This window comes from Cornus florida, unplaced genomic scaffold, assembly GCF_030987335.1.
Source record: "Cornus florida cultivar Cherokee Brave unplaced genomic scaffold, ASM3098733v1 CherokeeBrave_3.0.0_Hap2_Chr06, whole genome shotgun sequence".
Lineage (NCBI taxonomy): Eukaryota > Viridiplantae > Streptophyta > Magnoliopsida > Cornales > Cornaceae > Cornus > Cornus florida.
In genome coordinates, this window is record NW_026775576.1 from 93,430,743 (window position 1) to 93,456,420 (window position 25,678).

The 25,678-nt window shown below is 36.7% G+C and overlaps 2 protein-coding genes across 4 annotated transcripts; both read right to left on the bottom strand.

Annotated features, from left to right (window-relative positions):
* Window positions 1-10,452: 10,452 nt before the first annotated feature.
* LOC132312957 (uncharacterized) lies at window positions 10,453-14,499 on the bottom strand. 3 transcript variants are annotated; one of them, XM_059811528.1, is made up of 4 exons: window positions 14,075-14,475; window positions 13,754-13,836; window positions 11,305-11,657; window positions 10,453-11,182 (listed from the first exon to the last, which is right to left on the bottom strand). In XM_059811528.1, exons 3-4 carry the CDS (start codon window positions 11,647-11,649, stop codon window positions 10,523-10,525), a joined length of 1,005 nt encoding a protein of 334 aa, XP_059667511.1. In that variant the 5' UTR covers window positions 11,650-11,657; window positions 13,754-13,836; window positions 14,075-14,475; the 3' UTR covers window positions 10,453-10,522. The 3 variants fall into 3 exon arrangements, 2 of the variants coding, with proteins under 2 accessions (XP_059667511.1, XP_059667512.1); XR_009483354.1 differs by lacking the exons at window positions 10,453-11,182; window positions 11,305-11,657 and adding exons at window positions 12,200-12,333; window positions 12,417-12,476 and having other exon boundaries at window positions 12,549-13,836; window positions 14,075-14,499; XM_059811529.1 differs by lacking the exons at window positions 13,754-13,836; window positions 14,075-14,475 and having other exon boundaries at window positions 11,305-11,867.
* A 4,573-nt stretch (window positions 14,500-19,072) lies between these two features.
* LOC132314620 (uncharacterized) lies at window positions 19,073-25,119 on the bottom strand. Its single transcript, XM_059813459.1, has 3 exons — window positions 24,951-25,119; window positions 24,081-24,848; window positions 19,073-19,129 (listed from the first exon to the last, which is right to left on the bottom strand). The coding sequence occupies exons 1-3, from the start codon at window positions 25,074-25,076 to the stop codon at window positions 19,073-19,075; spliced, it is 951 nt and encodes a 316-aa protein (XP_059669442.1). The 5' UTR covers window positions 25,077-25,119.
* Between the last annotated feature and the right edge of the window lie 559 nt (window positions 25,120-25,678).

Below are 25,678 nucleotides of genomic sequence, written 5' to 3' on the forward strand. Positions count from 1 at the left end.
AATAAGATGAAAACACCCGAAATACAGCGGTACAATTGGTTTGGTGTGACTATGAATACTGACACTTGACACTGACACTATTGCATTGTCTTTTATTGTAAATTTAAATATGATGAAGATTCACTATTTTTGTTGAAAATTCTATTCCCAAAAGTCGAAAGACCACTCTATTTTAGTCATTCTCATGCATTGTGCCAACAGATTATCCAACAAATAATAATAATAATAATATTTCTCATTCACATACTTTTTAATGTTCACAGTGTGTGCATTTTAAACAACTCAATTTTTGTCCTTATTCTAAACTAGTTGAGTTCTTCCCTCTAATGAAATCTACTACTTTGACCTAAGTAATTATTAGCTTAAAATTCCTTGAATTAAAATTACGAATCTATTAAGGATGACAATTTAATTTCATCAAGATAAATAACAAATAAAACAAATTAAGAATTTGACATGTAATATGTCAATTTTTTTTTTTTTTAATTTAAATGGACTCAATTAATTTTACAACTAAATTATCATAAAGATAAATTAATGGGCATCACAGAACTTAGCATAACTACGTTAAGCATATATTTCAAAATTACAAGTCAATGAGTCACAAATCACAATGGTGACTAAAGAAAACACACCATTTTCATGCATTAATTGTACCAAGTGTCCCCAGCTAACAATTTTTGGCGATCATCCTATTATTGTTGTTTACATCTGTTATTAATGGAAATGTAGGCAAGTGCAGGACCACAACTTAATTGAGGTGGTATTGCATATTGAAACTTAAATAAAATGAGTGGACTTGGTTTAGATTTCCCATCTTTATAGTTGGAGGATTAGACTACGCAGCACCAACAATCCAATTTTTGTCATATAGAAACGGAGGCAAGTGTAGGAACACAAGTTAAGGTGGGTACTGCCTATTAATGAAACCCAATTCATATTCATCATATATAAATGAGGAGTGTGTGTCTATCTATACAAATTGATGGATGTATATAATTGGTTATGACGTCACTACAATCCTCACCAACATGCGTAAGTGGTGACATCAATTATTATAATAAGAAGTTGATACCTTACCAACTTTTTATTAAAATGATGCTGAGAAATGCCCGGGGCCGCCCCATTTTGTACATAATGTTATGTGATATCCCCTAATTTCGAAACATTGATTGATCAATTTCGTGTACAAAATCAAGGGATATCAAAACAATTAAAGTATTTAAACAAGCACAGAATACAAAAATGAATAATAAAGAATAAACAAACCGCTGAAGAAAATTAATAAATAAATATTTCATTAATTAATAATTCTCCAACAATTACAACTCGGGAATCCCATAACTCAAGGACCCCTTAAAACATTATCCAATAATCCAATCAACTATAAAAATAAGTTTATCATCCTACTTTGAAATAAACTAAAAGAACGGATAAATCCTCCAGTTACGGATCCTCAATCTTGAGACTTGAACCTCTAATAACTTGAAAGATAAAAATAAGTGGGTCAAACCTATAAGCAAATTTTCTCTACCAGGCTTCTGAAAATTAATAAGCAGATCATTTATGATCAAAACCAAACCTAGTAAAGTTTTTATCTTTAATAAATAATGATACAGATATATATAAATAAAACAGTCACATCTATTATTAGGTTCATTAATTTCAAAACCATTATCAATGATTAAATAATAATCATACCTAGACCAATTCGCCATTTCTTTTAAAGAAAAGTTCCTTAACCTCAATCCCATCCTAGACAGTTAATTAATCATTTAAATACTAAACTATATTTAAAGGAATATTTCATTTAATCCAATACCAAATAATAATTTTAATTATTTGAATTACACAGTCAGTATATAGGCTTTGACAAATCATCCATGTCTCCACCAATATTATTTTATTAATATATATAAAATAATATACTAACTTATAAGTATTAGATTATTTTAATTTAAGAACGTCTAATCTTAATCCAACATATACATACAATAACCATAGATGCAATTTAAACATCTAATACACATAGTCATTAACTTATGCTTCGGCAATTTAACCATGCTATTATAAATATATTTATTTATATATTGGCGATTCAATCATGCCTCCTTAAGTATATATATTTATACTTTTAATTTGTAACTTATCCATTCTTCATATGTATGTATTTTATTCATACAAATATTTAAACCTTTGACAACTCATCTATGCCTACAATTCAACCATGTACCAACTTTAAACTTAACGATGAACTAAATCACACATAGACATCTCATGTATTTCATAAACATAACATTACTTTAATAACCGGCCTATCCAGATATACCAAATAAGAATAATTAATATTAATCATCTTAAATGATATATATATATATACATACATATATATTATATAATATATAAATATGTATAATACCATCCATAATAATCTTTGATTATTTAAATCATATATATACATATATATCAATATATATATATACATATCACTCCATACTTATTCTAAATAATTAAACCATATATACACGTACATATATAAATAATTATATATATATATATATATATACTTCCTTCCATAATAATATATTAATTTAATTATATTAATGCAATTTATATGCTATTAAAAATCGTCAGAAATAGTTTTCCATAAATATTTCATCTCGGTAAATAATTTTTCGATCTCTTAGTATGATGGGAATCTAATAATGAAATTGGTACTATTGGAAAGAGGTCGAAAAATTCTTAAATTTTAGCTTAAGAATAACCCAATTTCGATTTATGATGACTGAGTTATGACCGTTTCAATTTCGAGTAACAAATTAGGCAGGATAATAAGTTGGGCTCAATCGCTACTATAAGCGCGCCCGCACCGGATCATTTCTATGTTGACCAGAGCTAGTCAACGGTCCAGATCTAAGTGTGCACCACTCTCTATAGTCTGCGCTACACTAGATCACCTCCTTGTTGACCAGACCACTTCTATGGTCCAGATGACCATGCGCACCAAAATCCCATATGCCTTTCCATACTGAATCATCCAACCCTCATCAGCATCATCTAAGGGTCAAGACCTGCGTGTATACACTATTACCCTACGTCGCGCCGCACTGGATCAATTCCCTATTGATGGGCCGATTCTACAGACGCCAATGTATATATATAATTTTCCAAACAAATAATAGAAAAATAAATCTAATAAATTCCAAAAAAATATATAAAAATATCAAAAAATTTCAGAAAAATACGAAAAATTCCAGAAACCCTAATTAATCCTCTTGGGTCATAGATCAACATATAAATTGATTTTAAAATATATATACAACATTTATATATACAATTAAAATACAATAATCCAACACTAAAAATATATAATAATTCATAGTTTTAAATAATTCGATCTAAACATGATTTAATCAAATAAATTTAACCTAAAACTTTTGATACTCAAGGTAAAATCCTTATGAGTTCTAAGAAGAAAGTTAGAGAAGAACTCACATGAAAATTTCGAAACGAAACCGATGCTTTAAGCCTTGATTGTCTCTTCCAATTCCGGCGTCCTTTTTCTCAGATCCGACATCCTCCTTGTTAGCCTTCTTTTCTTCTCTTTCTGTCTCTTTTATTTTTTTAACGTAAAAACTTTTAACCCTAAACCATATGTGCATAATTTATACATATTAAAATTCAAATCCTAGTCCTAATAGGACAACCAAATAAAAGAAATAATAATTATCTTTTAAATAATATATATATATATATATATATATATATATATATATATATCCTTCCATAATATTTATTAATTAATTATATTTATAATTATATAAAAATAATCACATAACCATGGGTTTTTATTAATTAACCCAACAAGGCTTCATACAAGCTCAAGACCACATCCTTTGATCCAACTTCCCTTAAGTCCAAATTCAATTAATTTAAATAAATACAGTAATTAAATAAACACTTAAATTAAATAAATAATTACATGACGCACATAAACAAATAAAAAATTACAACCCAGCCATACCATACCAATACAATCAACACGCTAACAATTCAATTAATAATTAAGCACAAAAACAAACAATCATCATATATAATCACGAAATATAATTTAATACAAATAAGACAATTAAATCATAACACTCAATTAACTAAAATAAATCATTTAAAAATAAAAATAAAAGCAAGTAATCCCAAATAAATCAAATAAATCATTTTAAATAAAAATAAAAATCATTAATCCCAATAAATAATACCTTTAAAATATAGGAGTATTACACGTTATGTTCGGCACCGAATTCACCAATAGATTAAAAAAAAATTTAATATAAATTTTAAATTTTTTTTTCGATTTTAAATTCTAAACACCGATCTAATTCACTTAAACATAACATAAGGGCAAACTTAATGGTATAAGAAAATAGGAAATTCATTATATATATATATATGTGTGTGTGTGTGTTGTATAGACATCATTATTTTACTATTCACCATGAATTCAAGAAAACTTTGAAAAAGAAAGAAAAAAAAAATCTTAAAAACCCTTATATTAAAATAATAAAAAGAGAACAAAGAGAAAAATATATTTCAAAATTATGACTTCTGTTATAATGACAAGAAAATACTTGTCCTGATGATGCACTCATGTTAAACAACTCTTTTTTTGTTCTTATTCTAAAGTAGTTGGATTGTTACGTGCTATTAAAATCTAAAATACTTTGAATTAAAATCAAGAGTCTATTAAATATAACAGTTTAATTTGATTGATGTAAATAACAAATTAAAAAATAAAAGAGTTTGATGTATCTGTGTAATATATTATAAATTATTTTTAACACTACATGTTTACATTTATATTCTTCCTACAATACTTTTCCAAAGCACACTGATATTCACCCAGAAAAAAATATAGAGATGTTACAGTTGTCATGATGATTGTATGCTTTTCAGTCCCCATATGCTTATTTAATACTACTATGAAAGAAATGCTTTACATTGCGACTCAACTACTTTCTTAATGAGAAGAAAATGCTCTACATTGTCGCTCAACAACTCAAGTTGTTGCTTTACATAGCTCTTTTATTCGCATTAATTACTAATTTTGAATTCAGTCCCCATATGCTTATTTAATACTACTATGAAAGAAATGCTTTACATTGCGACTCAACTACTTTCTTAATGAGAAGAAAATGCTCTACATTGTCGCTCAACAACTCAAGTTGTTGCTTTACATAGCTCTTTTATTCGCATTAATTACTAATTTTGAAATGGCCAGCCTAATCCAAATAATACTTACCTTGTCCTTAGACTTGTTAAATGATCGAATTCAATCCGATTAGTCAGATATGTATTGAGGAAAAAATTCGATAATTCGATAATGATTCGAATCCGACAGTCTATTACCTTAACAAATCAGATATGGATTATAAGTAATCTGATCTGATAATTATCCGATTCGATTAAAATTATATATATATATATATATATATATATATTATTACATTAGAATATATTTATTAATTATTTATCAATATATTAATTTGGTAACATAGTTATATTTTGCACCATTCTATATATGAACAATTCTCCATTCCATTTAATCTTATAGTTACACATATCATTTTAATCTTTGTAAAAATACAATAAAAAATAATCTGAATTCAAATTCGATTCGATTCAATTCAAATCTGAGCTAAATGGGATATGGATAGAAACATTCAATCCGACAATATATTAATAATCCGAGTCCGATAATTCATTAATTTAACAAATCGGATATGAATTTGATTGATCCAATTCTTGAAAGGTTAAACAAAATAGGTGTGTTAGAGTACCAACTCTATATCCCCATCTCTACCGAGACTATTATTCAGGTGGAGAAAATTGAAGTCAAGTAATTGAAGCACAAGTTTGTAATTTCTCCTTGGCTTACCTTTGCCTTTTCTTTCTTACACCCTTACCACCTTATTTTCTAGCCTCTTTAGTAAGAATGTCAATTTGACACAAATTTCCTATCAAGTTTGTATCTCTAAGTGTCTATTAATTAACATTCAACAATTAGAAATACACAATAATATCATTTTTGTTGGAATAAATTGTGCATGAAACTATAACAGAGTGGCAGTATAACAAGTGACAACATGACATTTTTCTAATGCTGAATTTAGACTTGAAATTAATAGTTTATGTAGGAACTACATATGGTCTGGCAATGGTCTTAACAACAAAAGAGCAAAAGTGGCTTAGCTCAATGTGTGCAGACCTAAAGGGCCGGGTGGCCTTGGTATCCCAAATGTTGAACTCATCAATAAAGCTTCAATGGTGAGACACTTTTGGAAAATCATCACTGATTGCAAAGAAAGCTCTTGGGCGCAGTGGATAATTGATCATCAACTGAGAGACAAATGCCTTTGGGAATTGATTATTCCACAAAAATGCTCCTACAATTGGAGATCCCTACTGCAACTTAGGCCTGCTTTTATCAGATTGATCAAAGTAAATATTGGGAATGGGGAGAGAATTACCTTCTGGCATCATAATTGGTTAAAGGAAAGTCCTCTTTTCAGTAGATTCTCTCATACCCAAATTGATACTTTTAGAATTCCACTCAATGCCAGGTTGAACAGCTACATGTTAGCACAAACATGGAATTTCCCAAGGGACATTATCTCACTGTTGCCAAGTCTACAGCACCTTTCTTGTGCTGGCTCAGGTATTGACTCATTCACTTGGAGGCCATCACCAACAGGCAAGTACTCTCTCAAGTACGCAATTGAAGCATTAGCTCTACCTGCATCCCCTGTCCCATGGTATCAATTAGGATGGAATTCATTGTCAATTCCAAAACACAGAGTCATCCTGTGGTGAGCAGTTCTCAATAAACTCCCAATACTTGATAGCCATTCCATGGCCTACAAGCATATTCCGAACCACTGTGCACTGTGCCTCTCCTCTGGAGAATCTCTAAATCACATCTTCTTCTCATGCTCCTTCACTGCCCAATTTGGTCCACTTACAGAACACATGTGGATTTTACACCAGATCACAGTGGAATGATTTTATTTTTTGGGCTTCACATCATTGGTCCTCAAAAAGTGTTGCAAATGCAATAAACAAATTGGCACTCTCAGCATCCATCTATCACATTTGGGTGGAGAAGTATTCAAGAATCTTCAAGGACATATCAAGCACTCAAAACTCTGTTTTGTTGAAAATCACTAATTCTATCAAAGAAAGGCTCATGCCTCTGTCACTCAAGGATGGGGCGGTTGCTCGGCGTGCCCGTAATGTTTGGGACCTACCCTCTTCCTTCATCCATCCACCTCCTCGCCCGCCTGATGAGCCCTCTAGAGCAGTCGTGAGGCTGTTGTTACCAGTCATGGCTTGTTTACCGGAGATGGCGATGTTGAACAACTTACAGTTACAGCTTACAGTTGTTTGACTTCTAGGTTATTGAGCCTTTGGGCTTGTTGGGGTTTTTGTGCCTCTTGGGCTAGGATAGTTCTGTTGGGTTGGACCTCCTATTGGTCTTGTATCTTTCTTTCCCCTTTAGGCTCCATCTGTATATTCTTTTCTTTATATAAATTGCTTACTTTTCGAAAAAAAAAAAAAAAAAAAAAAAAAAAAATTTGGAAATGCTACATTTCAACAACAATTTGGTCTAAATTGTACAAATCCCCCATCAAAGAAGGTATGAAAGGCTTTAAATTACAAAGGTATCAATTATAAAGAATTCAATAATTCTAGGGATAATATGTTATTAATCACAGAGTAGAAGGGTGTTATGTGCACAAAAAATACAATATATAAAGAATTCAATAATTCCAGGGGTAATATGTTATTAATCTCAAAACAGAGGGGTGTTATGTGCACATAAAATACAATATATACATATATATATATATATATATATATATATATATATATATATTAATCTCAGAGCAGAGATTAACATAACTCCCCTCTGCACATAACACTCCTCTGCTCTGAGATTAATAACATATTACCCCCTTGGGGGTTGGTTGCATAAAGTCTTTTTCAGTCATTTTATAAAATGATATTTTTTTATATATTTTTATAAAATGTCAAAGTAAGGGCGTTTTTGTCTAACTCTACTTTAAATATGTTTTGATACATTATGGATGTTTTTCGCATGGGAGGGGTGAGATATGCATTGTAAGCATAATATGGGGGTGTTTTTTCACCAAAATCATAAAAATTAGCTTAAAATGCCCTGAATTAAAATTACGAATCTATTAAATATGATAATTTAATTTGATCAAGGTAAATAACAAATAAAACAAAGGGTTAAAGTGCAGAAAACCCCCCTATAATATAGGTTTTGTGTACAAATAATCTCTCTTATTTGAAAATGTGCATTTCAGTCCATAAAATTTATAAAAAGGTATAAATAGCCCATCTAATCATTTTTTGATCATTAATGTATTGTTTTTAAATGATTATTTAAAAACAATAATTGTTTTAGTTATGTTAAACTAAAACTAACTCAATTATATATGTTTGATTCATTAAATTTGAAGTCTATACAGTAGTTGTGATAGTTAATAACAATTTATTATAAAGAACTGAACGAGACTATGCGAGAAAACTTGGACTCATTACTATTTGATGTGACTACTTTTGAAATTGCAAATTAATTATACATCTGTGATTAGACCGATCTGATTGAGAACTGAACTTAACACCACTTATTGTGATGGGAAAAAAATCCTCTCTTGGTCTTCTCTCACTGGAACGTGTCCTTGGAGGGGTAAATGCTGACATGGCACTTTTAGTTTAAATGGTATTTACTAGACTTTTGTATAATATATACTACTTATAGACCATTTTTATATGAAATGTTTTATTCAATTAATTTGACAGAAATTTGAACTTCCCCCCAGAATTTGAATTCATTTCCCCCAAAAGTATTATATATATTTACGTCTCTCTCTCTAAAATCCAAACTAGAGGATGGAAGTTCCAAAATTTGGCTCTCTCTCTAAGATCCAAACTAGAGGATGGTAGTTCCAAAATTCTACAAAGAAGCAGAGCAAGAAATATTGTGGCAAAGTTGCATGTTTGGATTAGATTAGTTTTTGTTTATTTTTATTACTTGCAGAACTAATCTACCTATTAGTGGCTTGTTTTTAATTTATTGGTAGAGCCTAATTTGTTAGTCTTTCTTATTGTATTATTTTGTTGGATATGTAATGTTTTCCCATATACTGCATCATTATCTTATTTATTTGATTGTAAAATATTATTGTCCCTTTTCAGAGAAGCTCCGATTTAGGCTTCGTTTGGATACGGAGGAGAGAAAAGAAAAGAAAGGATTAGAAGAGAAAAGAAAAGAAAGGGAAAGAAAGGAAATGATAGCTATAATGTTTGGATAAATAGGAGAGAAAAGAAAGGAAAACATAATATACTTGTTTGGATAAAACAGAGGAGAGAAAAGAAAAGAAAGGATAATAATGAAATTACTATATTACCCTTTTATATATTTTGATAAATAATCATTCATAACTTGATAGCATACTGATTTTTTTTTTTCTCTCCCTCAGTTTCATTGGAAACTAAAATTAATAATAACTAAAAAAACAAGATAACTTGATAGCATACTAGTGTTGTTGTTTTTTTTTTTTTTTAATAAGTAACTTGATAATATACATATAACTTGATAGCATACTTCGAAGATAGATAGATATGGGTGTAAGATTTTTATACCACATTTTCTCATCTCTTCATAAACTTTAGGGTTTTTTTTTTTTTTTTTGGATAATTAAAATAATACTAAATAATTAATACCAACTAAAAGTTAGTATATTCTTTATTAATAGACAATTTTACTATAAATCAATGTATACACGTAAGATATGCAATACATTGTTCAATTATGTATCACATGCTTCTTAACTTGGATAAAAGAGTGCTACATATATATGGTTCTTCTATACCTGTAACACCACAAATATGTAGCCACACCCCTAATTCCCTGTGTTTAGATCAATATTTGCTTGTCCCTTACATAGGTAAACAAATTTTTTTAAAAGAAGAAGTAATATATATAAGTAAAAAATCACTTCTCAAACACTTCTCAATTGAAGACAGAATAGGCTCAATTCACAAAAAGTAAAATTATAACAAAACGACACAACAAATCACTTCTCAATTGAACACAATATAGCCTCAATTCACATCCAAGCTACATTCACACGCCTAGTATAACATAGTACACAGACTTTAATCCATTATAGTTTTTTGTTTCTACATTCACACGCCTACTCAGGAATTCATCAAGACCTTAAAAAAAAACATATGCCATCTTCAACACACCATACGAAGTTCTATAGAGCTTATATACCAAAAGCTCCATAACAAAAAAAATAAAATAAAATAAAATAGATACAAAAAAATACATAATTAAACTTAGACATAATACCAAGTTCTACTAATTATTCCAAAATATTACCAACTTAAAAGACATTGTCAAAAGTTAGTATAACCGAAACCATTATCAACGTCAAGAATCATTGGACATCAGTTCCTCCAGGAGTATCTTGCGAAGCACAGGTGGGCAACCAATAAATTGTGTCATTCTCTCAGGATGGTCACGCTTAGTCAGAAAAATAAAGGCCTTAACAGCTGCATGCCCCTCTAATCCAATTTCCGCCAAAATCTTAAAGAGTTCTTCTTCATATTTTCCCTTTTGGTTGCACTTCTCATAAATATGGTTGAATGTTTTGTGAATATCATTTCCCTCTTTTAGAGAAGCAGCCACACCTCTCACTATTTCAATTATTTCATTATCTCCATCAACAGTCGAATAATTCCTTTTTCTCTTTCCTTTTGAAGAAGTGGAATGGGAAGGTGCACTTGAAGGTGTTTCAGGAGACATCATATTCATATTCTCAAACTCATGATCCATAAAAAATGTATTATCCAAACTTACTTCATTCCGGGACACCATGTGATCAATAGCATCAATGCTCTCCATTAGATCATCATTATGACTTGACTCCCTTTCATTACTCTTCTCTTTTCCTTTTGTTGCCCAATCATTAATCCTCTCCTTAGCAGTGGCTGCATTAGACCCAGTTGCCCTATCCTTGCCAAATAAATCCAGCAACTTATCATAGTTGCAAATTGGAGTAGTTTTCCATTTCTCCGCTGCTGGATTTGACTGTTGGCGAAACATAAAAAAACTACATTATCATTATTTCAAGCTAAAACAAAGGCAGAATAAAATGTAACTATTAAAAGAAAAAAAAATAATAAATAAATAATCTCAATTAAATAACTAACCTCAATTAATGAAGCCCAAACTTCAGGTTCAGCATACCACATTTTTGTTGCTTCACTCCAAGCAAACCCACTCAAACCAGTTTTGAATAAGTCAAAACACTCGTTAAATGTTTTCTTTATTGTTTTCAATCGATTCTTCACTTTATCTTTGTTGATATCGATACCTAATCTTTCTTTCAATTCATCAACAATCTCACTGTAAGCTTTTGTTGTAAATGTACCATCAATCATATTCCCCTTCACAAATTGATTGTGCAATGCATCTACAAAAATATCATCCATCTGTGCAGTCCAAACACATCTATCTCTCTTCGACCCACCACTTATGTTTAATTGATTACTCATTCTTATATCTACATAAAAACAAATACAATAGAAAGAAATGAAGGAAAAAATAAATCATTTAACTAAAGGTAAACAAAAACTGTATGCAAGGTAGGAGTTTATAACAAGCTATAATTAGCATTCTACATCTCCAAATGAAGCACTCTGACATAAAATAAGTTACAGAAAAATTAAACATAAGCAAATAAGTTTTAAGTTATTGCAACCAAATAAAACATTTCAAGTATCACATATGATTAGCTACATAGTCATGCCACATGTGGGAAGTTATTGAATCTCTCAAGTGTTCTCCCAAACTATGATCTTCACTTCTTTCCATTGGACCATGCTCTTCATGTGGAGTTTCATTTAAGAGCTCCCGATCTACTTCACTAAAAAGGCTTTCATCCGGATCCATACCCATTAAATAGTTGTGTATGATGCAACAAGCTAAAATGATATCAACTTGAGTTTTAACATCATATGTTGGTTCAGTACTGCTTCCTATGATAGGAAATCGTTTCTTCAACACACCAAAAATTCTCTCAATAACATTGCACAATGATGCATGTCGAAGGTTGAATAACTCTCTAGGATTCTCTGGTCGGCGTGAGGCATATTCTTTTAAATGATAGCGCACACCTCTATAAGGCGTGATAAGTCCAGCCTTTAATGGGTACCCGGCGTCAGCAAGATAAAATTTTCCTATTAAGAATAATAGTAATTAATATTTGCTTCGTATTAAAAAAAATATCTTAAAGATTTTAGTTAATGATAACAAAAATTACCTTCCGGAAGTATTAATTTATCTCCTTGTCTTTTTAGTGCACTAGCCATAACTCTTGAGTCTAAAACATAGGTAAATTTCATGTCAAATGAACAAGCTGCTAACACATTTACTGTTGGATAATTTTTCCTACCACGATATCTGGGTGCATCTTCGTTAGATACTTTCACACGAACGTGTGTTCCATCAATTGCCCCAATGCAATTCTGAGATAAAATCATTATAATAAAAATTTTATGTAATAGTTTATAAAATCGTTAAAATTGAAGTATTAAGTTAAGTACTAATCATGTTCACCTTGAAATATGGATGAAACCTATCGTTATTGAGTATTTCTGGGGGGATGTCCAATCCACTAGGTTGCTTGAGGAACTGTCCTTCCAATGAGATTACTGCTTTTAACACACTATGAAAATGACGGCTTATGGTTTCACCAGAGCGACAAAAGAAAAATGACATTGTCCGATTCCTCACATTATGTGATATAATGTGCAGAAATTTAGCAACTTGCTCTTCAACACTTGCACGTTTTGTGGGTCGAAGACCACCATCTCTTATAAGCATCTCACAGAAATTTTGAAAAGCTTCTGGTCCCATACGAGTAATGTTACGACATTTCTCACTTACCCTAAGCTCGTTCATTAGTTTATCCCGTGTTATTTGTCTTTCAATCTCTGATTGTGTAATAGGTTTATCTACATAGTTTCTACGTTTTTTACGCTTAAACCAATACACGGCAAGGAGAATGACTAGAGTTGCAATTTGGCGTCGTCTTTGTACCCACATAAGATGGAAACGCAGTATGTCATTTTGTTGTTTGTCCATCTAAAATTGTAAAATGCAAAATGATATATTAATAACCAGAAAAAAATGTAGTACTGTTACTTTTTGTATAAATCTACAACTAAAATCTTGTGTTAACCAGTAAGCTGTTTAAAAAACAAAAAAAAAATCTCAATGTGCTCAAATCATTTAATATTGATGACAACTTCAATGTGCTCAAATCAACCCATATGATGGTAATCTTCAATGAACCCATTTTAGCTCATCTGATAAAAGCACACAACCACCACATACTACTGTATCACGGCGAGCAAAGAAGAGCGAGAGCGCTAAAGACTGTAATAGAGATAGGAACGTAATCCACTAATTAACTGAAATCCAAAAATTGATTAAGACAGCTAATTCATATTAACCAATTTCTTCAAATTTTCAAACTTAAATTTCCATTCACTAGCTTCAATTCAAAATGCCAAATTGAATATGAGAAACACCAAATAATTAGTAATTAATTTACTTATAAAGAACACAGAAAAAAAAATGAAAACAATTGAGTACCTTATATTTGCAAAAGAGAAGTCTTCCAATTGAGATCTAAAAGTGGCGAGCTGCTCTTCACAAGATCAATTCGTATATTGATTCTGAAATCAAAAAATAAGAATCAAAATCGATGAAGTCAGATTCATGTGTTGGCGCCAAGCCCTTATGCCGAGGTTCCCCTATCTTGGCAACTCAATCTAAGCCGGGGATGGATAGAAACAGAGACGACGAGCGGAGCGAACGATCAAAGTGATCAACAAAGGATCGACCAAATGTACAAACACAAAGACACACATATATATACTTGTATAAATAGAGAGAAATAGATTGGAAACAAACCTAGCAGCAACGGCAGTCTGCAAATCGCCTAACACACCTTCGCGTCTCCAATTGAGGATTCCAGACCTAGGGTTAGCGTTTCTTCTTTGAGCCGTGTTAAAGAGCCGAAGCCGGAGACGCGAGAGAAGAGGAGATGGAGACGCGAGAGAAGAGATGGAGAAGCTGCTGCGCCCTAATATAGAATTTGGAAGGCTAATTTTGTCTTTTGTTTGCTTTCTCTTCCTTTCCCCTCAAATCTTCTCAATTTTGAGGGGATTTGATTTTACTGTTGTGGAGGGATTTGGAGGGATAGCCTATCCCTCCAAATCTTTCCCAATCCTTTCTTTTCTCTTCTATTCCTTCCATCCAAACACACTTAACACTATCCTTCCCTTTCTTTTCTCTCCAAATCCCTCTAAATCCCTCAATCCAAACGAAGCCTTAAAGTAGAAGCACCATACATTCCGGCGAGAAGTACCATAGATTCCGACGAGAAGTAGAATTCCACCATACATTCCGGCGCGAAGTAGAAGTTCACCACACATTCCGGCGAGAAGTAGAAGACCACCATACATTCCGTAGAAGTCCACCATACAATATTTGTAATTTTGTTTGTTTTTCATCATTTTTATAATTTTTAGTATGTTAAATTTGCAGAGTTTGTGGTTTTAATTATCTATTATAAGTGTTCATTTGTGATCTAGAAATTTTTTTAATTTTGTTAGTTTTTTTGCATTTTCATAATTTTGGTATGTTAAATTGCAAAGTATGTGACTTTATTTATTTGTTATAAGTGTTCATTTGTGATTTAGAAATATTTGTAATTTTGTTATTTTCCTTATTTATTACTATATATCTTGTTATATTTTTTTGTTTCTATATTGTTCATAGTGATCGTGATTATGATCTGTTGTATGTTTCGTATCTTTTGTGGGTGTCCTTGTTAAATCAAATTAAGTAATGAATTTGGAGTATTTGAATTGAAATCCCTTCTCTTGTATTATATATATTACAGTATCATTTTTTATCCAAAATAGATCGATTAATTAATTATATTAGCTTTCATATCTGTCTAATTTATTTTACACATTCATTATGTACTTTCCTCATATTGTACTATCCTTTTAAGGGTTTTAAGAATTGAGAGATAATATGTTTTTCAGTGGAGATATTGTTACATTGAAATTAACTTAATTCAATTTATAATTTTATAACTTAATTCAATTTATAATTTTATAACTTAATTCAATTTATAATTTTACTGTTGCATTGGAATTTATTTGGAATGTCAAATTTAGTTATAGTAATATGTGGATAATAAATTGAGAGATAATCTTAATATATTTTCTAGTGGAGATATATTGCACTGAAATTAAGTTAATTGTACTGTTTTTATTGAAGCTGATTTGAAATGTCAAATTTAGTTAGATTAATAAGTAGTGCCAATGTAAAAAAATATTATGAATTTATACATATCTATGATATTACTCTATTTATTAAAATGTGATGGTTTATTTATTGAAATGTTAATAGTTTTTTTTTTTATAAAACGTTTTGTTGTTCAGTTGAAGCATGTTAGGATTTATTTTGTATGATATGTTCATATAAGTGGTACCACATGTTAGAAAAGTTTATGAATGTTGGGATATGCATCATATTACTTTATCAGAAAAATTTGTGTGAAAATGTTAGTAGAAAGATGTGATGGTTTATTAATTAAAATGTTGACACTTATTTGTGAAAAGTTATGTTGTTCAGTTAAAGTATGTTAGGATATGTTTTGTATGACATGTTCATATAAGTGGTGACACATGTTGGAAAAATGTATAAATATGTGGATATGCATTATATCACTCTATCACTTAAAATGATGTGAAGATGTTAGGTAAAAGATGTGATGGTTTATAGATTTAGCTGTTGACACCTGCTTGTAAAAAGTTATGTTATGTATAAAAGAAGTGTCATTTTTTTGCTTCTCATTTTAAATAATTTTTCTATATGAGGTTAATTTGAAGTATGTTATGATATATTTTGTATGACATATTCATATAAGTGGTGCCACATTTTGAAAAAATGTATGAATGTGTAGATATGTATTAAATTACTTTATCACTTAAAATCATGTTAATATGTTAGGTAAAAGATGTGATGGTTTATATATTAAACTGTTAACATCTGTTTGTAAAAAGTTATGTTGTTATGTATAAAAGATGTGTTATTATTTTTGTGTGACTTGTATCAGTAAAAATATGAATTAAATTCAACATCAAATAAATATTTTTAGAATGACATATAATTTATAAATTTAACATATTTTATGTTGTTATGTCATTCTAAAATATATTTGTTTGATATTGAATTTAATTTAAATTTTTATTGATAGAAGTCACATATTGATACAAGTCACATAAAAATAATATATGAAACATGTTACAAGTTAGTTAAGATGCTACATATATTTTAGGTTTGAAACATATTACGTTAAATTAATGACGTTATTCATAAAATATGTTTATTTGCATATGTACAAATATTTAGAAGAAATAAATTAATCCATAAACTTAACATATTTTACGTTATTATGTTATTCTAAAACATATTTGTTTGATGTTAAATTTAATTCATGTTTTTACTGATACAAGTCACATAAAAATAATATATGATACATGTTACAAGTAAGTTAAAATGTTGCATACAATTTAGGTTTGAAACATATTATGTTTAATTCCTGTTATTATTCGTAAAATATGTTTATCTGTGTAAGTGCAAAAATTTGAAAGAAAGAAATTTGAGGAGGCCCTGGATGACATGGGCCAGGTCCGACTCGCAAAACACAACCTTCAGTCCGAACAGCTGGGTCAGCCCATAGAAAGACACTGCCATATGGGCCGAGCGGGAGTAAGCCCATCAAGAGTGACCAGGGCTTACTGAGGAATAGGCCCAGGTCCAGCAATTAGTAAATATCTTGTAAATATCTTGTAAATATCTGGTAAGTATCTATAAATAGGAGTTGGAATGAAGAGGAGAAGGATCTTGATTCGGGTTGAGGTGTAAGAATTCTAGAGAGAGAAAGAATAGAAGGAGTTTCTTGCATCTTCAATTGGCGCCGTCTGTGGGAAACGCATAAAAGTTTGGTTGATCAATGAGGAGTATCGAATGGATTCAAACCAATTCGGTTGATCGAGACTCGATCTTGCGGATTTGAATCCAGATCTGAGCGATTGTGACCTACTCTGGAGGAATTACGATTCTTGAAGCTTTGGCAGGAGTGACTTCAGATCTACGCAACCGCGAGTTGCTCGATTGTGACAGGATCTGACGGATTTAGAGTCCAGGCAATTCAGATCTTGTAAACAGTGAGCATAATTCGGAGAATTAGAAGCCAGATCTAAAAATTCCTACTCACGAAGCTTAGATCTACTCGCGAACTTGAGATTAATGCCTTTACTCCGTTCGGGAATAATGATAGGTGAAAGCTCCAATCCGATGGAGGCTGTCCAGCAAACAAAGCTTGAAGAGTTGATGAATTTGATTGAAGCTCTCAGAAAAGAAAATGCAGAATTGAAAGCTGGATTGCAGCATCGGCAAATACCCGCAGTCTCGCATCCGCTTCCGGTCGGAGAAGGAGGTGTTCCATCTAGTATCGCGCATCAAGGCGATCAGAACGAGAACAATCAGTCAGCTCACCACCGTGATGAAAGGATGATGGACAATTCGCCGCCAAATGTTCGTCGAGTTGAAGATCACGAAGGCTCGACTCACGTTGATCCGCAGCGGGAAAGGTTTGACCGAGAGGAAGTGATGGAGGTAGATCGCCGTCGAGTAGCGTCGCCTTGGCAGAGAGAGTTCATAGAGGAACGGTCGTTCGATCCGTCTTACCGGCCCTCCATGGTTACTGTCACTCATCACGGTTCGGAGGGCAGAACCGTAACTCACAGAGCTACCGCTGGACTCCAGAGAGAGAATGAAGCTCTCCGATCCGCAGCTCGGACGGTGGATTCACCATTCACCGACGAGATCTTGAATGCGCCGCATCCAAGGAAGTTTGCTATGCCAGTCTTTATTCTGTTTGACGGAACAACCGATCCGATCGATCATGTGTATCATATCCAGTTGAAAATGGCCCTGAATACGGAAAACGACTCTTTAATGTGCAAATGCTTCCCTACAAGTCTGGCCGGACCGGCGCTCAGCTGGTTCAAAAACTTGCCTAGGAGCTCCATTGGCAGTTTCAGGGACCTGTGCGATCGGTTCATAAGCCAGTACTATGGGAACAAACGCCCGCCGAAGGACATCTCGAGCCTGTTCACGATGCGGCAACACAAGGATGAACGGCTCCAGGCCTTTCTTACCAGGTTTAATCTCACTAAGAGTATGGTAATCGAATGCCATCCTTCTACGGCAGTTCAAGCCTTCAAGTTAGCCATGACACGCGGAACTCCGTTTCACACCAGTCTGGTAGTGAATACGCCAGCTACCATGGATGAACTCAATGAGAGAGCCGATGGCTTTGTGCGCCTCGAAGAAGAGGAGGCAGCTAATGCTCGGACAACGTCGCTTGTGTCGACCGAGGAAAAGTCCAAGGCAAAGATCAGGCAGAAGCAGGCTCAGCCGCAACGTCAGACCACTTGGAAGGCCGAAAAAAGGTCTAGGGAGGAAGAGTTGATTACTCCGCTGAAGGTCACTCTGGCGAGGTTGTATCAGGAGAACAAGGACAAGTTTCATCCACCACTGCCAATTAGACAACCCCTCGAACAGAGGGATCAAACTAAACATTGTGCTTTTCATTCTGATTTCGGACATCAGACTAACGAATGCAGGAACCTGAGGAGGCAAGTGGAGATGTTGATAGCTAGAGGGGAGTTTGCGAGTTATGTTCAAGGCTCGGCGATGGAGCAGAATCGACCAGTGGAACAAATAAAAAGGAGTCATAAACAAAGCTCCCACAATTCGCAACCAGTTCGTATAATCAATGCTATCCATGGTCGACCCGAGCCTAGTGAAGAGCCAGATGAGCTGCTACGGGTGCGCCTGCGGCAGGCGCAGATGAAGAAAAGGGTCGGCAATGTGACCACTCTACACCAACAGAGCCCGTTAATGCAGATAAAGTTCGACTGGACAGACCTGCAGCGTGTCCAACTGCCTCATGACGACCCGTTGGTAGTCAGTTTGACAGTGGCAGAGTGCTTGGTGCGCAGAGTTCTAATCGATCCTGGGAGCAGTGCGAATGTTATGCCGAGGGACACATTTGACAGGCTCGACATTAAACCAGAGAGGCTCAAGCCCACCGGAAATCCCTTATTAGGGTTCGATGGGAAGAGGGTGGAACCCGTCGGGATGGTGGAAGTAGAAGTTCAAGCTGCAGAGCGAGCTCTTATGGAAACTTTTGTGGTTGTGAAAATTCACCCTTCGTATAATCTCCTGATGGGAAGAGGATGGATTCACAGAGTCTGAGGTGTACCCTCAACTCTGCATCAGGTCATGAGGTGCCTCGGGCCCGATGGAGATAAAGTGATAGACATTCGGGGGGATCAGGTCGCAGCCAAAGAGTGTTATTCCGTCACACTAAAGCATGCAGGGAAGGGAAAGGCGCCCGTCCGGTCGACAAGCCCCAGATAGCAATTACAGGAACCTCCACTCGAGCAGAATAGGGTGGAGAAGTCAGCCGACTTGACCGAGGAGCCCCTTCTGGATGTGCAGATCGATCAGTCCAGGCCAGAACGAACTACCAGAGTGGGTATAAGACTGACCAGAGAAGAGCAACAAGAGCTAGTGGATTTCTTATCCCACAATGTCGACGTATTTGCATGGAGTCACCTCGACATGCCTGGAATTAGTCCTTCCGTCTCCTGTCATTCCCTGAATGTCAATCCTAATTTCAAACCAGTGAAACAGAAGCAGCGAAGATTTGTTCCAGAACGTAATCAGATCATAACGGAAGAAGTTGATAGGCTGCTTGATGCGGGATTTATCAGAGAGGTGCACTACCCTGAGTGGTTGTCCAACGTCGTTGTGGTGCAGAAGAAAAATGGGAAATGGCGCGTATGCATTGATTTCACCAATTTAAACAAAGCCTGCCCGAAGGACAGTTTCCCGTTGCCTAAGATTGATCAAATGGTGGATGCCACCACGGGGTATGAGCGTTTAACCTTTCTGGACGCATATTCAGGTTATAATCAGATTCCTATGGACCCCGCAGATGAAGAAAAAACTTCTTTTGTCACCGAGCGAGGAACATACTGCTACAAGGTTATGCCTTTTGGATTAAAGAATGCGGGAGCAACTTATCAACGACTTGTCAGCAAAGTTTTTAAGAATCAAATGGGTAAGATTGTCGAAGCCTATATTGATGACATGGTGGTGAAAAGTAGGAAAAAGGATGATCATCTGAAGCATCTGCAAGAGGTATTTGATGTGCTAAAGCGATATGGGATGAGGCTCAATCCGACCAAGTGCTCGTTCGGTGTGAGTTCCGGGCAGTTTCTGGGACACGTGGTCAACCGCAGGGGCATCGAAGTTAGCCCCGCTCAAGCAGAGGCTTTGATTAAGAATGCCGAGCCAAAGACGATCAGAGAGGTGCAAGCCCTAACAGGACGAATAGCTGCATTAAGTCGATTTATTTCAAAGTTGTCAGACCACTGCAAACCATTCTTTGACACGATTCGGAGCCATGGAAGGCAGGTCTGGGGGGATGAGCAACGACAGGCATTGACTCATTTGAAGCAATATATGCAGAATCCGCCAGTCCTGTCAGCCCCAGAACCGGAAGAAAAGTTATTTCTATATCTTGGAGTATCTGGTGTCGCGACGAGTGCCGTTCTGATTCGTTGCAAGGAAGGGGTGCAATACCCAGTATTTTATGTAAGCAAAACACTGATGGAGGCAGAAAAAAGATACTCAAAGGCCGAACGGGTGGTACTTGCACTTGTAAATGCAAAAAGAAAGTTAAGGCATTATTTTGAATCCCACCCCATAGCTGTTCTAACAACTTTCCCAATCAGAACGCTCATGCACAAGCCAGAGCTCTCGGGCAGAATGACAAAGTGGGCCATAGAGTTGAGTTCATTTGACATAACGTACGAGCCGAGAACAGCTATTAAAGGGCAAGCGGTGGCCGATTTCCTACTAGAATGTGATGCCGAAGATACGGAAGAGGACCTTAGAAGCGGCTCTTGGAAACTTTTTGTGGATGGCTCCTCTAACCAGACGGGGGCTGGGATTGGGATCAAACTGCAAACCCCAGAGGGTACTTCCTTGAGCCAAGCACTCAGACTTGAGTTCCGAGCCACCAATAATGAAGCGGAATACGAGGCGTTGCTAAATGGATTAAAGTTGGCCAAAGAGCTACAGATCAAAAGTTTGACAGTGTATAGTGACTCGCAGCTGATTGTTCGGCAGGTAAATGGTGAGTACGCAACCAAGGATGACATGATGGGGGCATACCGTTCTGACGTTCTGCGTAGAGCCAAGGACTTTGCAAAGATTGAATTCATACAGTTGCCGAGGGAACAGAATGCAGATGCAGACCGTTTAGCATGCAGTGCTTCAAGTTGCGGTGAAACATTGGCGAGGGTGATTCCAGTGGGAATAGTGACCCAGCCGTCCATTTTCGAAGAACCGATGGTCTCGGACCCTTGGCAAGTCAACGTCATACCGTATGAACCGAGTTGGATTGACCCAATCATTACCTATATTCGAGATGGCGTTTTGCCTATGCAAAGGGATGAAGCTAGGAAACTCAAAAAGAATGCTGCCAAGTACGCCATCGTGCGGAACCAGCTGTACAGAAGGTCCTATTCTGGCCCGTACTTGAAATGTGTCACCCCCGCGGAGTCGCAGCAGGTATTGCGAGCTATTCATGAGGGTGTGTGTGGCAATCATTCTGGGGGAAGATCGTTAGCGCATAAAGCAATGACACAAGGGTATTTTTGGCCAAACATGTCAAGAGATGCGGAGGAGTTCTCTCGAAGGTGCGATAAGTGCCAACGATATGGACCAATGATCCACCAACCACCTGAAGAATTGCACGTAATGGCCTCGCCGTGGCCTTTCGCGCAATGGGGGATGGATGTGGTCGGTCCTCTGCCAACTGCAAGAGCTCAGAACAAGTATGTGTTACTGGCCACGGATTCTTTCACTAAATGGGTGGAGGCAGAACCGTATCCTAGCGTGACTCAGACTCAGGTGAGACGATTTATCTGGAACAACATTATCTGCCGCTTCGGTGTTCCCAGAACAATAGTCATGGACAATGGCACAAACCTCAACAGCAGGCAAGTAAGAAAGCTGCTGGAGGAGTATGGAATCAACCAGAAGTTGGCTGCAGTAAGTCATCCTCAGGCTAACGGACAAGCAGAAATCACAAACAGAACCATTTTCGCCTGCATTAAGAAGAAGCTGGAAGATCATAAGGGGAAGTGGTTGGATGAACTCCCGAACGTTCTATGGGCTTACAGAACCACCCCAAGGCGGCCGACTGGGGAGAGCCCGTTCGCGATGGCGTATGGTACCGAAGCAGTTATACCGGTTGAGCATTTAGTCCCCACTATCAGAAGCTTAGCATGGAGTCGAGATCAGAACGACAAGATGTTAAGATTGAACCTCGACATGATAGACGAAAGGAGGGACGCAGCGGCTATAAGGCTAGCATCGTATCAGCAAGTGCTGGCGAATAGTCACAATAAGAGAGTAAAACACAGGGATTTTGCCCCGGGCGATCTGGTTCTGAAAAGAAAGGTGGGGATGGTCAAAAAAAATGATGCCACCCTGGGAAGGCCCATACAGAATTGCAGAAGTCATTGGCAAAGGGGCATATACGTTGGAAACCATGGCGGGAAAGTTGGTCAGCAAGCCCTGGAACGCCACGTCTCTGAAGAGGTACTATCAATAGAAGCTAAGTTCTGGTTTTAATTGGATGTTATTTGTTGTCAATCAAATACATATGAATGAGCAAGTTACCGGAATTTACAAAAAAAGAAGAGAAGAATTTCTTTTCCAATGGTCTACTATAAAAATTTAAAGCCAAGTGGCAAGTGGCATTCTAGCCGAGCGCCAGGCACTTAAGCAAGATAAGTGGCAGCTGGCACTATAAGCCGAACGCTAGACACTTGCTAAAAATTTAAAGCCAAGTGGCAAGTGGCATTCTAGCCGAGCGCCAGGCACTTAAGCAAGATAAGTGGCAGCGGGCACTATAAGCCGAACGCCAGACACTTGCTAAAAATTTAAAGCCAAGTGGCAAGTGGCATTCTAGCCGAGCGCCAGGCACTTAAGCAAGATAAGTGGCAGCTGGCACTATAAGCCGAACGCCAGACACTTGCTAAAAATTTAAAGCCAAGTGGCAAGTGGCATTCTAGCCGAGCGCCAGGCACTTAAGCAAGATAAGTGGCAGCTGGCACTATAAGCCGAACGCCAGACACTTGCTAAAAATTGAAAGCCAAGTGGCAAGTGGCATTCTAGCCGAGCGCCAGGCACTTAAGCAAGATAAGTGGCAGCTGGCACTATAAGCCGAACGCCAGACACTTGCTAAAAATTTAAAGCCAAGTGGCAAGTGGCATTCTAGCCGAGCGCCAGGCACTTAAGCAAGATAAGTGGCAGCTGGCACTATAAGCCGAACGCCAGACACTTGCTAAAAATTGAAAGCCAAGTGGCAAGTGGCATTCTAGCCGAGCGCCAGGCACTTAAGCAAGATAAGTGGCAGCTGGCACTATAAGCCAAACGCCAGACACTTGCTAAAAATTTAAAGCCAAGTGGCAAGTGGCATTCTAGCCGAGCGCCAGGCACTTGCCGTACAAACACACAGCAAAGCTAATATAAAAAGAAAAAGAGAGAAAAGATATATATGTACTGAAGATAAGTTGAACAGAGCACAACACATAGAGAAAAAGAGTTCGGCCATTTCATTAATATTGAACATTTAGTTTACAAAAGAGAGGTGTCCATCATTACAAGAAGATATGAACTGGAAGAATTCGAAGGAGCCCTAGCTAGACGCCTCAGTACCAACAGCATCCTGGTCCTGCCGACTCGCCTCCTCGGCCCCATCAGCCGCCTCACCTTCATGAGGTGGGGAATCCAGGTGAATAACTGAGTCGTTCGGCTGGGGTTCAGCGTCAGCAGTGGCTACAGAGGGAGCCACGGTTGACGATTGGGGAGCGGTCAGTGGCAGAGCGGTAGGAGGAGCTGTGATGATCCTTGAGGATGCGATGTCCTGGCACTTATCAAATATACGCTCCGCTTCGGTGGGTTCTGGGTCGACATAGACCCCCAGAGGCTCGATCCCCAGATCCTTGTCTACCTCATCCGGAGTGGAGCTGGTCTGTCCCTCATCCGGAACCCGGTCGGCGAAGCCTTCCCGGAATCCTTGAGCATACCGAAGAGCACCGACCCTGGAGAACCGAGCATGAAGGGCCAGCATCCCACCACCCACTCTGCTGATAGCGTCGATCAGAGCGGTACGCTCGTCCAGAGCTCTTTTTTCAAAAGCCATCCGAGCAGACTGTTCATCAGCTAGAAGACGTTGGAGTTCTGCCTTCTCTTCTCTGAGTGATTCCTGCTCAGTCTGCCAGACGCTCTTCTCGAGCTGGAGGGCGTCCTTCTCATCCTGAAGGGAATCATTCTCCTTTTTCAGGACATCTCTCTCTTGCTCGGCTTTGTCAAGCCGAACCAGCACCTCGGTATTCTTCATGGCAAGGAGGTCGTTCTCTTTATTAGCCACCTCCAGGCTGTCAGAATACTTTCGGGCCCTGGCGTTCCCCATTTCCACCTGCTTCTGCATGGCCATCATCCCGAACAATGTCTGCATAGGTGCACAATAAGAACGGTTAAACCAATAGTCAGAACGGGAGAAGGCAAGACCAAGTAATATAAGAGAGTTCATGAGTTAGAAAATAAAAGTCACCTCCATAGCAGATTGGGGAAAGCGACTGAACACGTCCTTCTGGGAAAGGCCCTTTGCCGCCTCAATGTCCTTCGGAGTCCACATGCTCCTGTAGTAGGCCATAGCGGTCTGGCCATCCTTCAGCATGGTCTCGTTCGGTTTCACGAACGTCCCATCCGTTCGAGTGTACCGAGGGGCCCATGGCGGCAAGCTGGGGATAGAAGGGGGACCTGAAGCAGAAGCAGAGCCACCAGCTGCAGGAGGCCCAGAGTGAGAAGGAGCTCTGATCGCTCGGTGCAAGAGAGTACCCGGCCCAGAGACTCGGGTCCTTCTAATAAGAGGCTCCTCCTCAGGGTCGATTTCACTGTCAGGATGAGGCCTTTTGCCTCGCTCTTTGTCCCGACCGCCCCCCGCAGCAGCAGGAGCTATGGTAGCTGGGGAGGGCGCGTTCTGGTTGGCCGCAGGGGCGCTGGCAGCAGGGTTAGTAGCCACTGCGCTCGGGACAGTGTCAGATATGGTGGCTGAAGAAGAAGCCGACGCTGGAGAGGAGGTCGCCCCAGCAGCAGGAATGACTGGGGGAGTATTTTTCCTCCTGCCAAAAGAGGGAATCTGCAGTCTGCTCATATTGTAGCCGAGTGATGAGAGCGCAAAGAGGTTGTCTGAAGTGAGGAGATCTGAGCAGGAAGGAATATCGTTCAGAACGTATCTCTTCAAGTAGTTAATCCTATCCCTGCAAACACTGTAGCTCA

Bases quoted from the DNA above. Each gene is read 5' to 3' on its own strand.
- LOC132312957 (XM_059811528.1), bottom strand. From the start codon at position 11,649: ATGAGTAATCAATTAAACATAAGTGGTGGGTCGAAGAGAGATAGATGT. The intron at 11,183-11,304 runs GTTAGTTATTTA...TTTCGCCAACAG, and splicing joins TTTGGGCTTCATTAATTGAG to TCAAATCCAGCAGCGGAGAA.
- LOC132314620 (XM_059813459.1), bottom strand. From the start codon at position 25,076: ATGCTGAAGGATGGCCAGACCGCTATGGCCTACTACAGGAGCATGTGG. The intron at 24,849-24,950 runs GTGACTTTTATT...GCACCTATGCAG, and splicing joins TTCCCCAATCTGCTATGGAG to ACATTGTTCGGGATGATGGC. The intron at 19,130-24,080 runs GCGAGTCGGCAG...CTGTTGGTGTAG, and splicing joins CGGCTGATGGGGCCGAGGAG to AGTGGTCACATTGCCGACCC.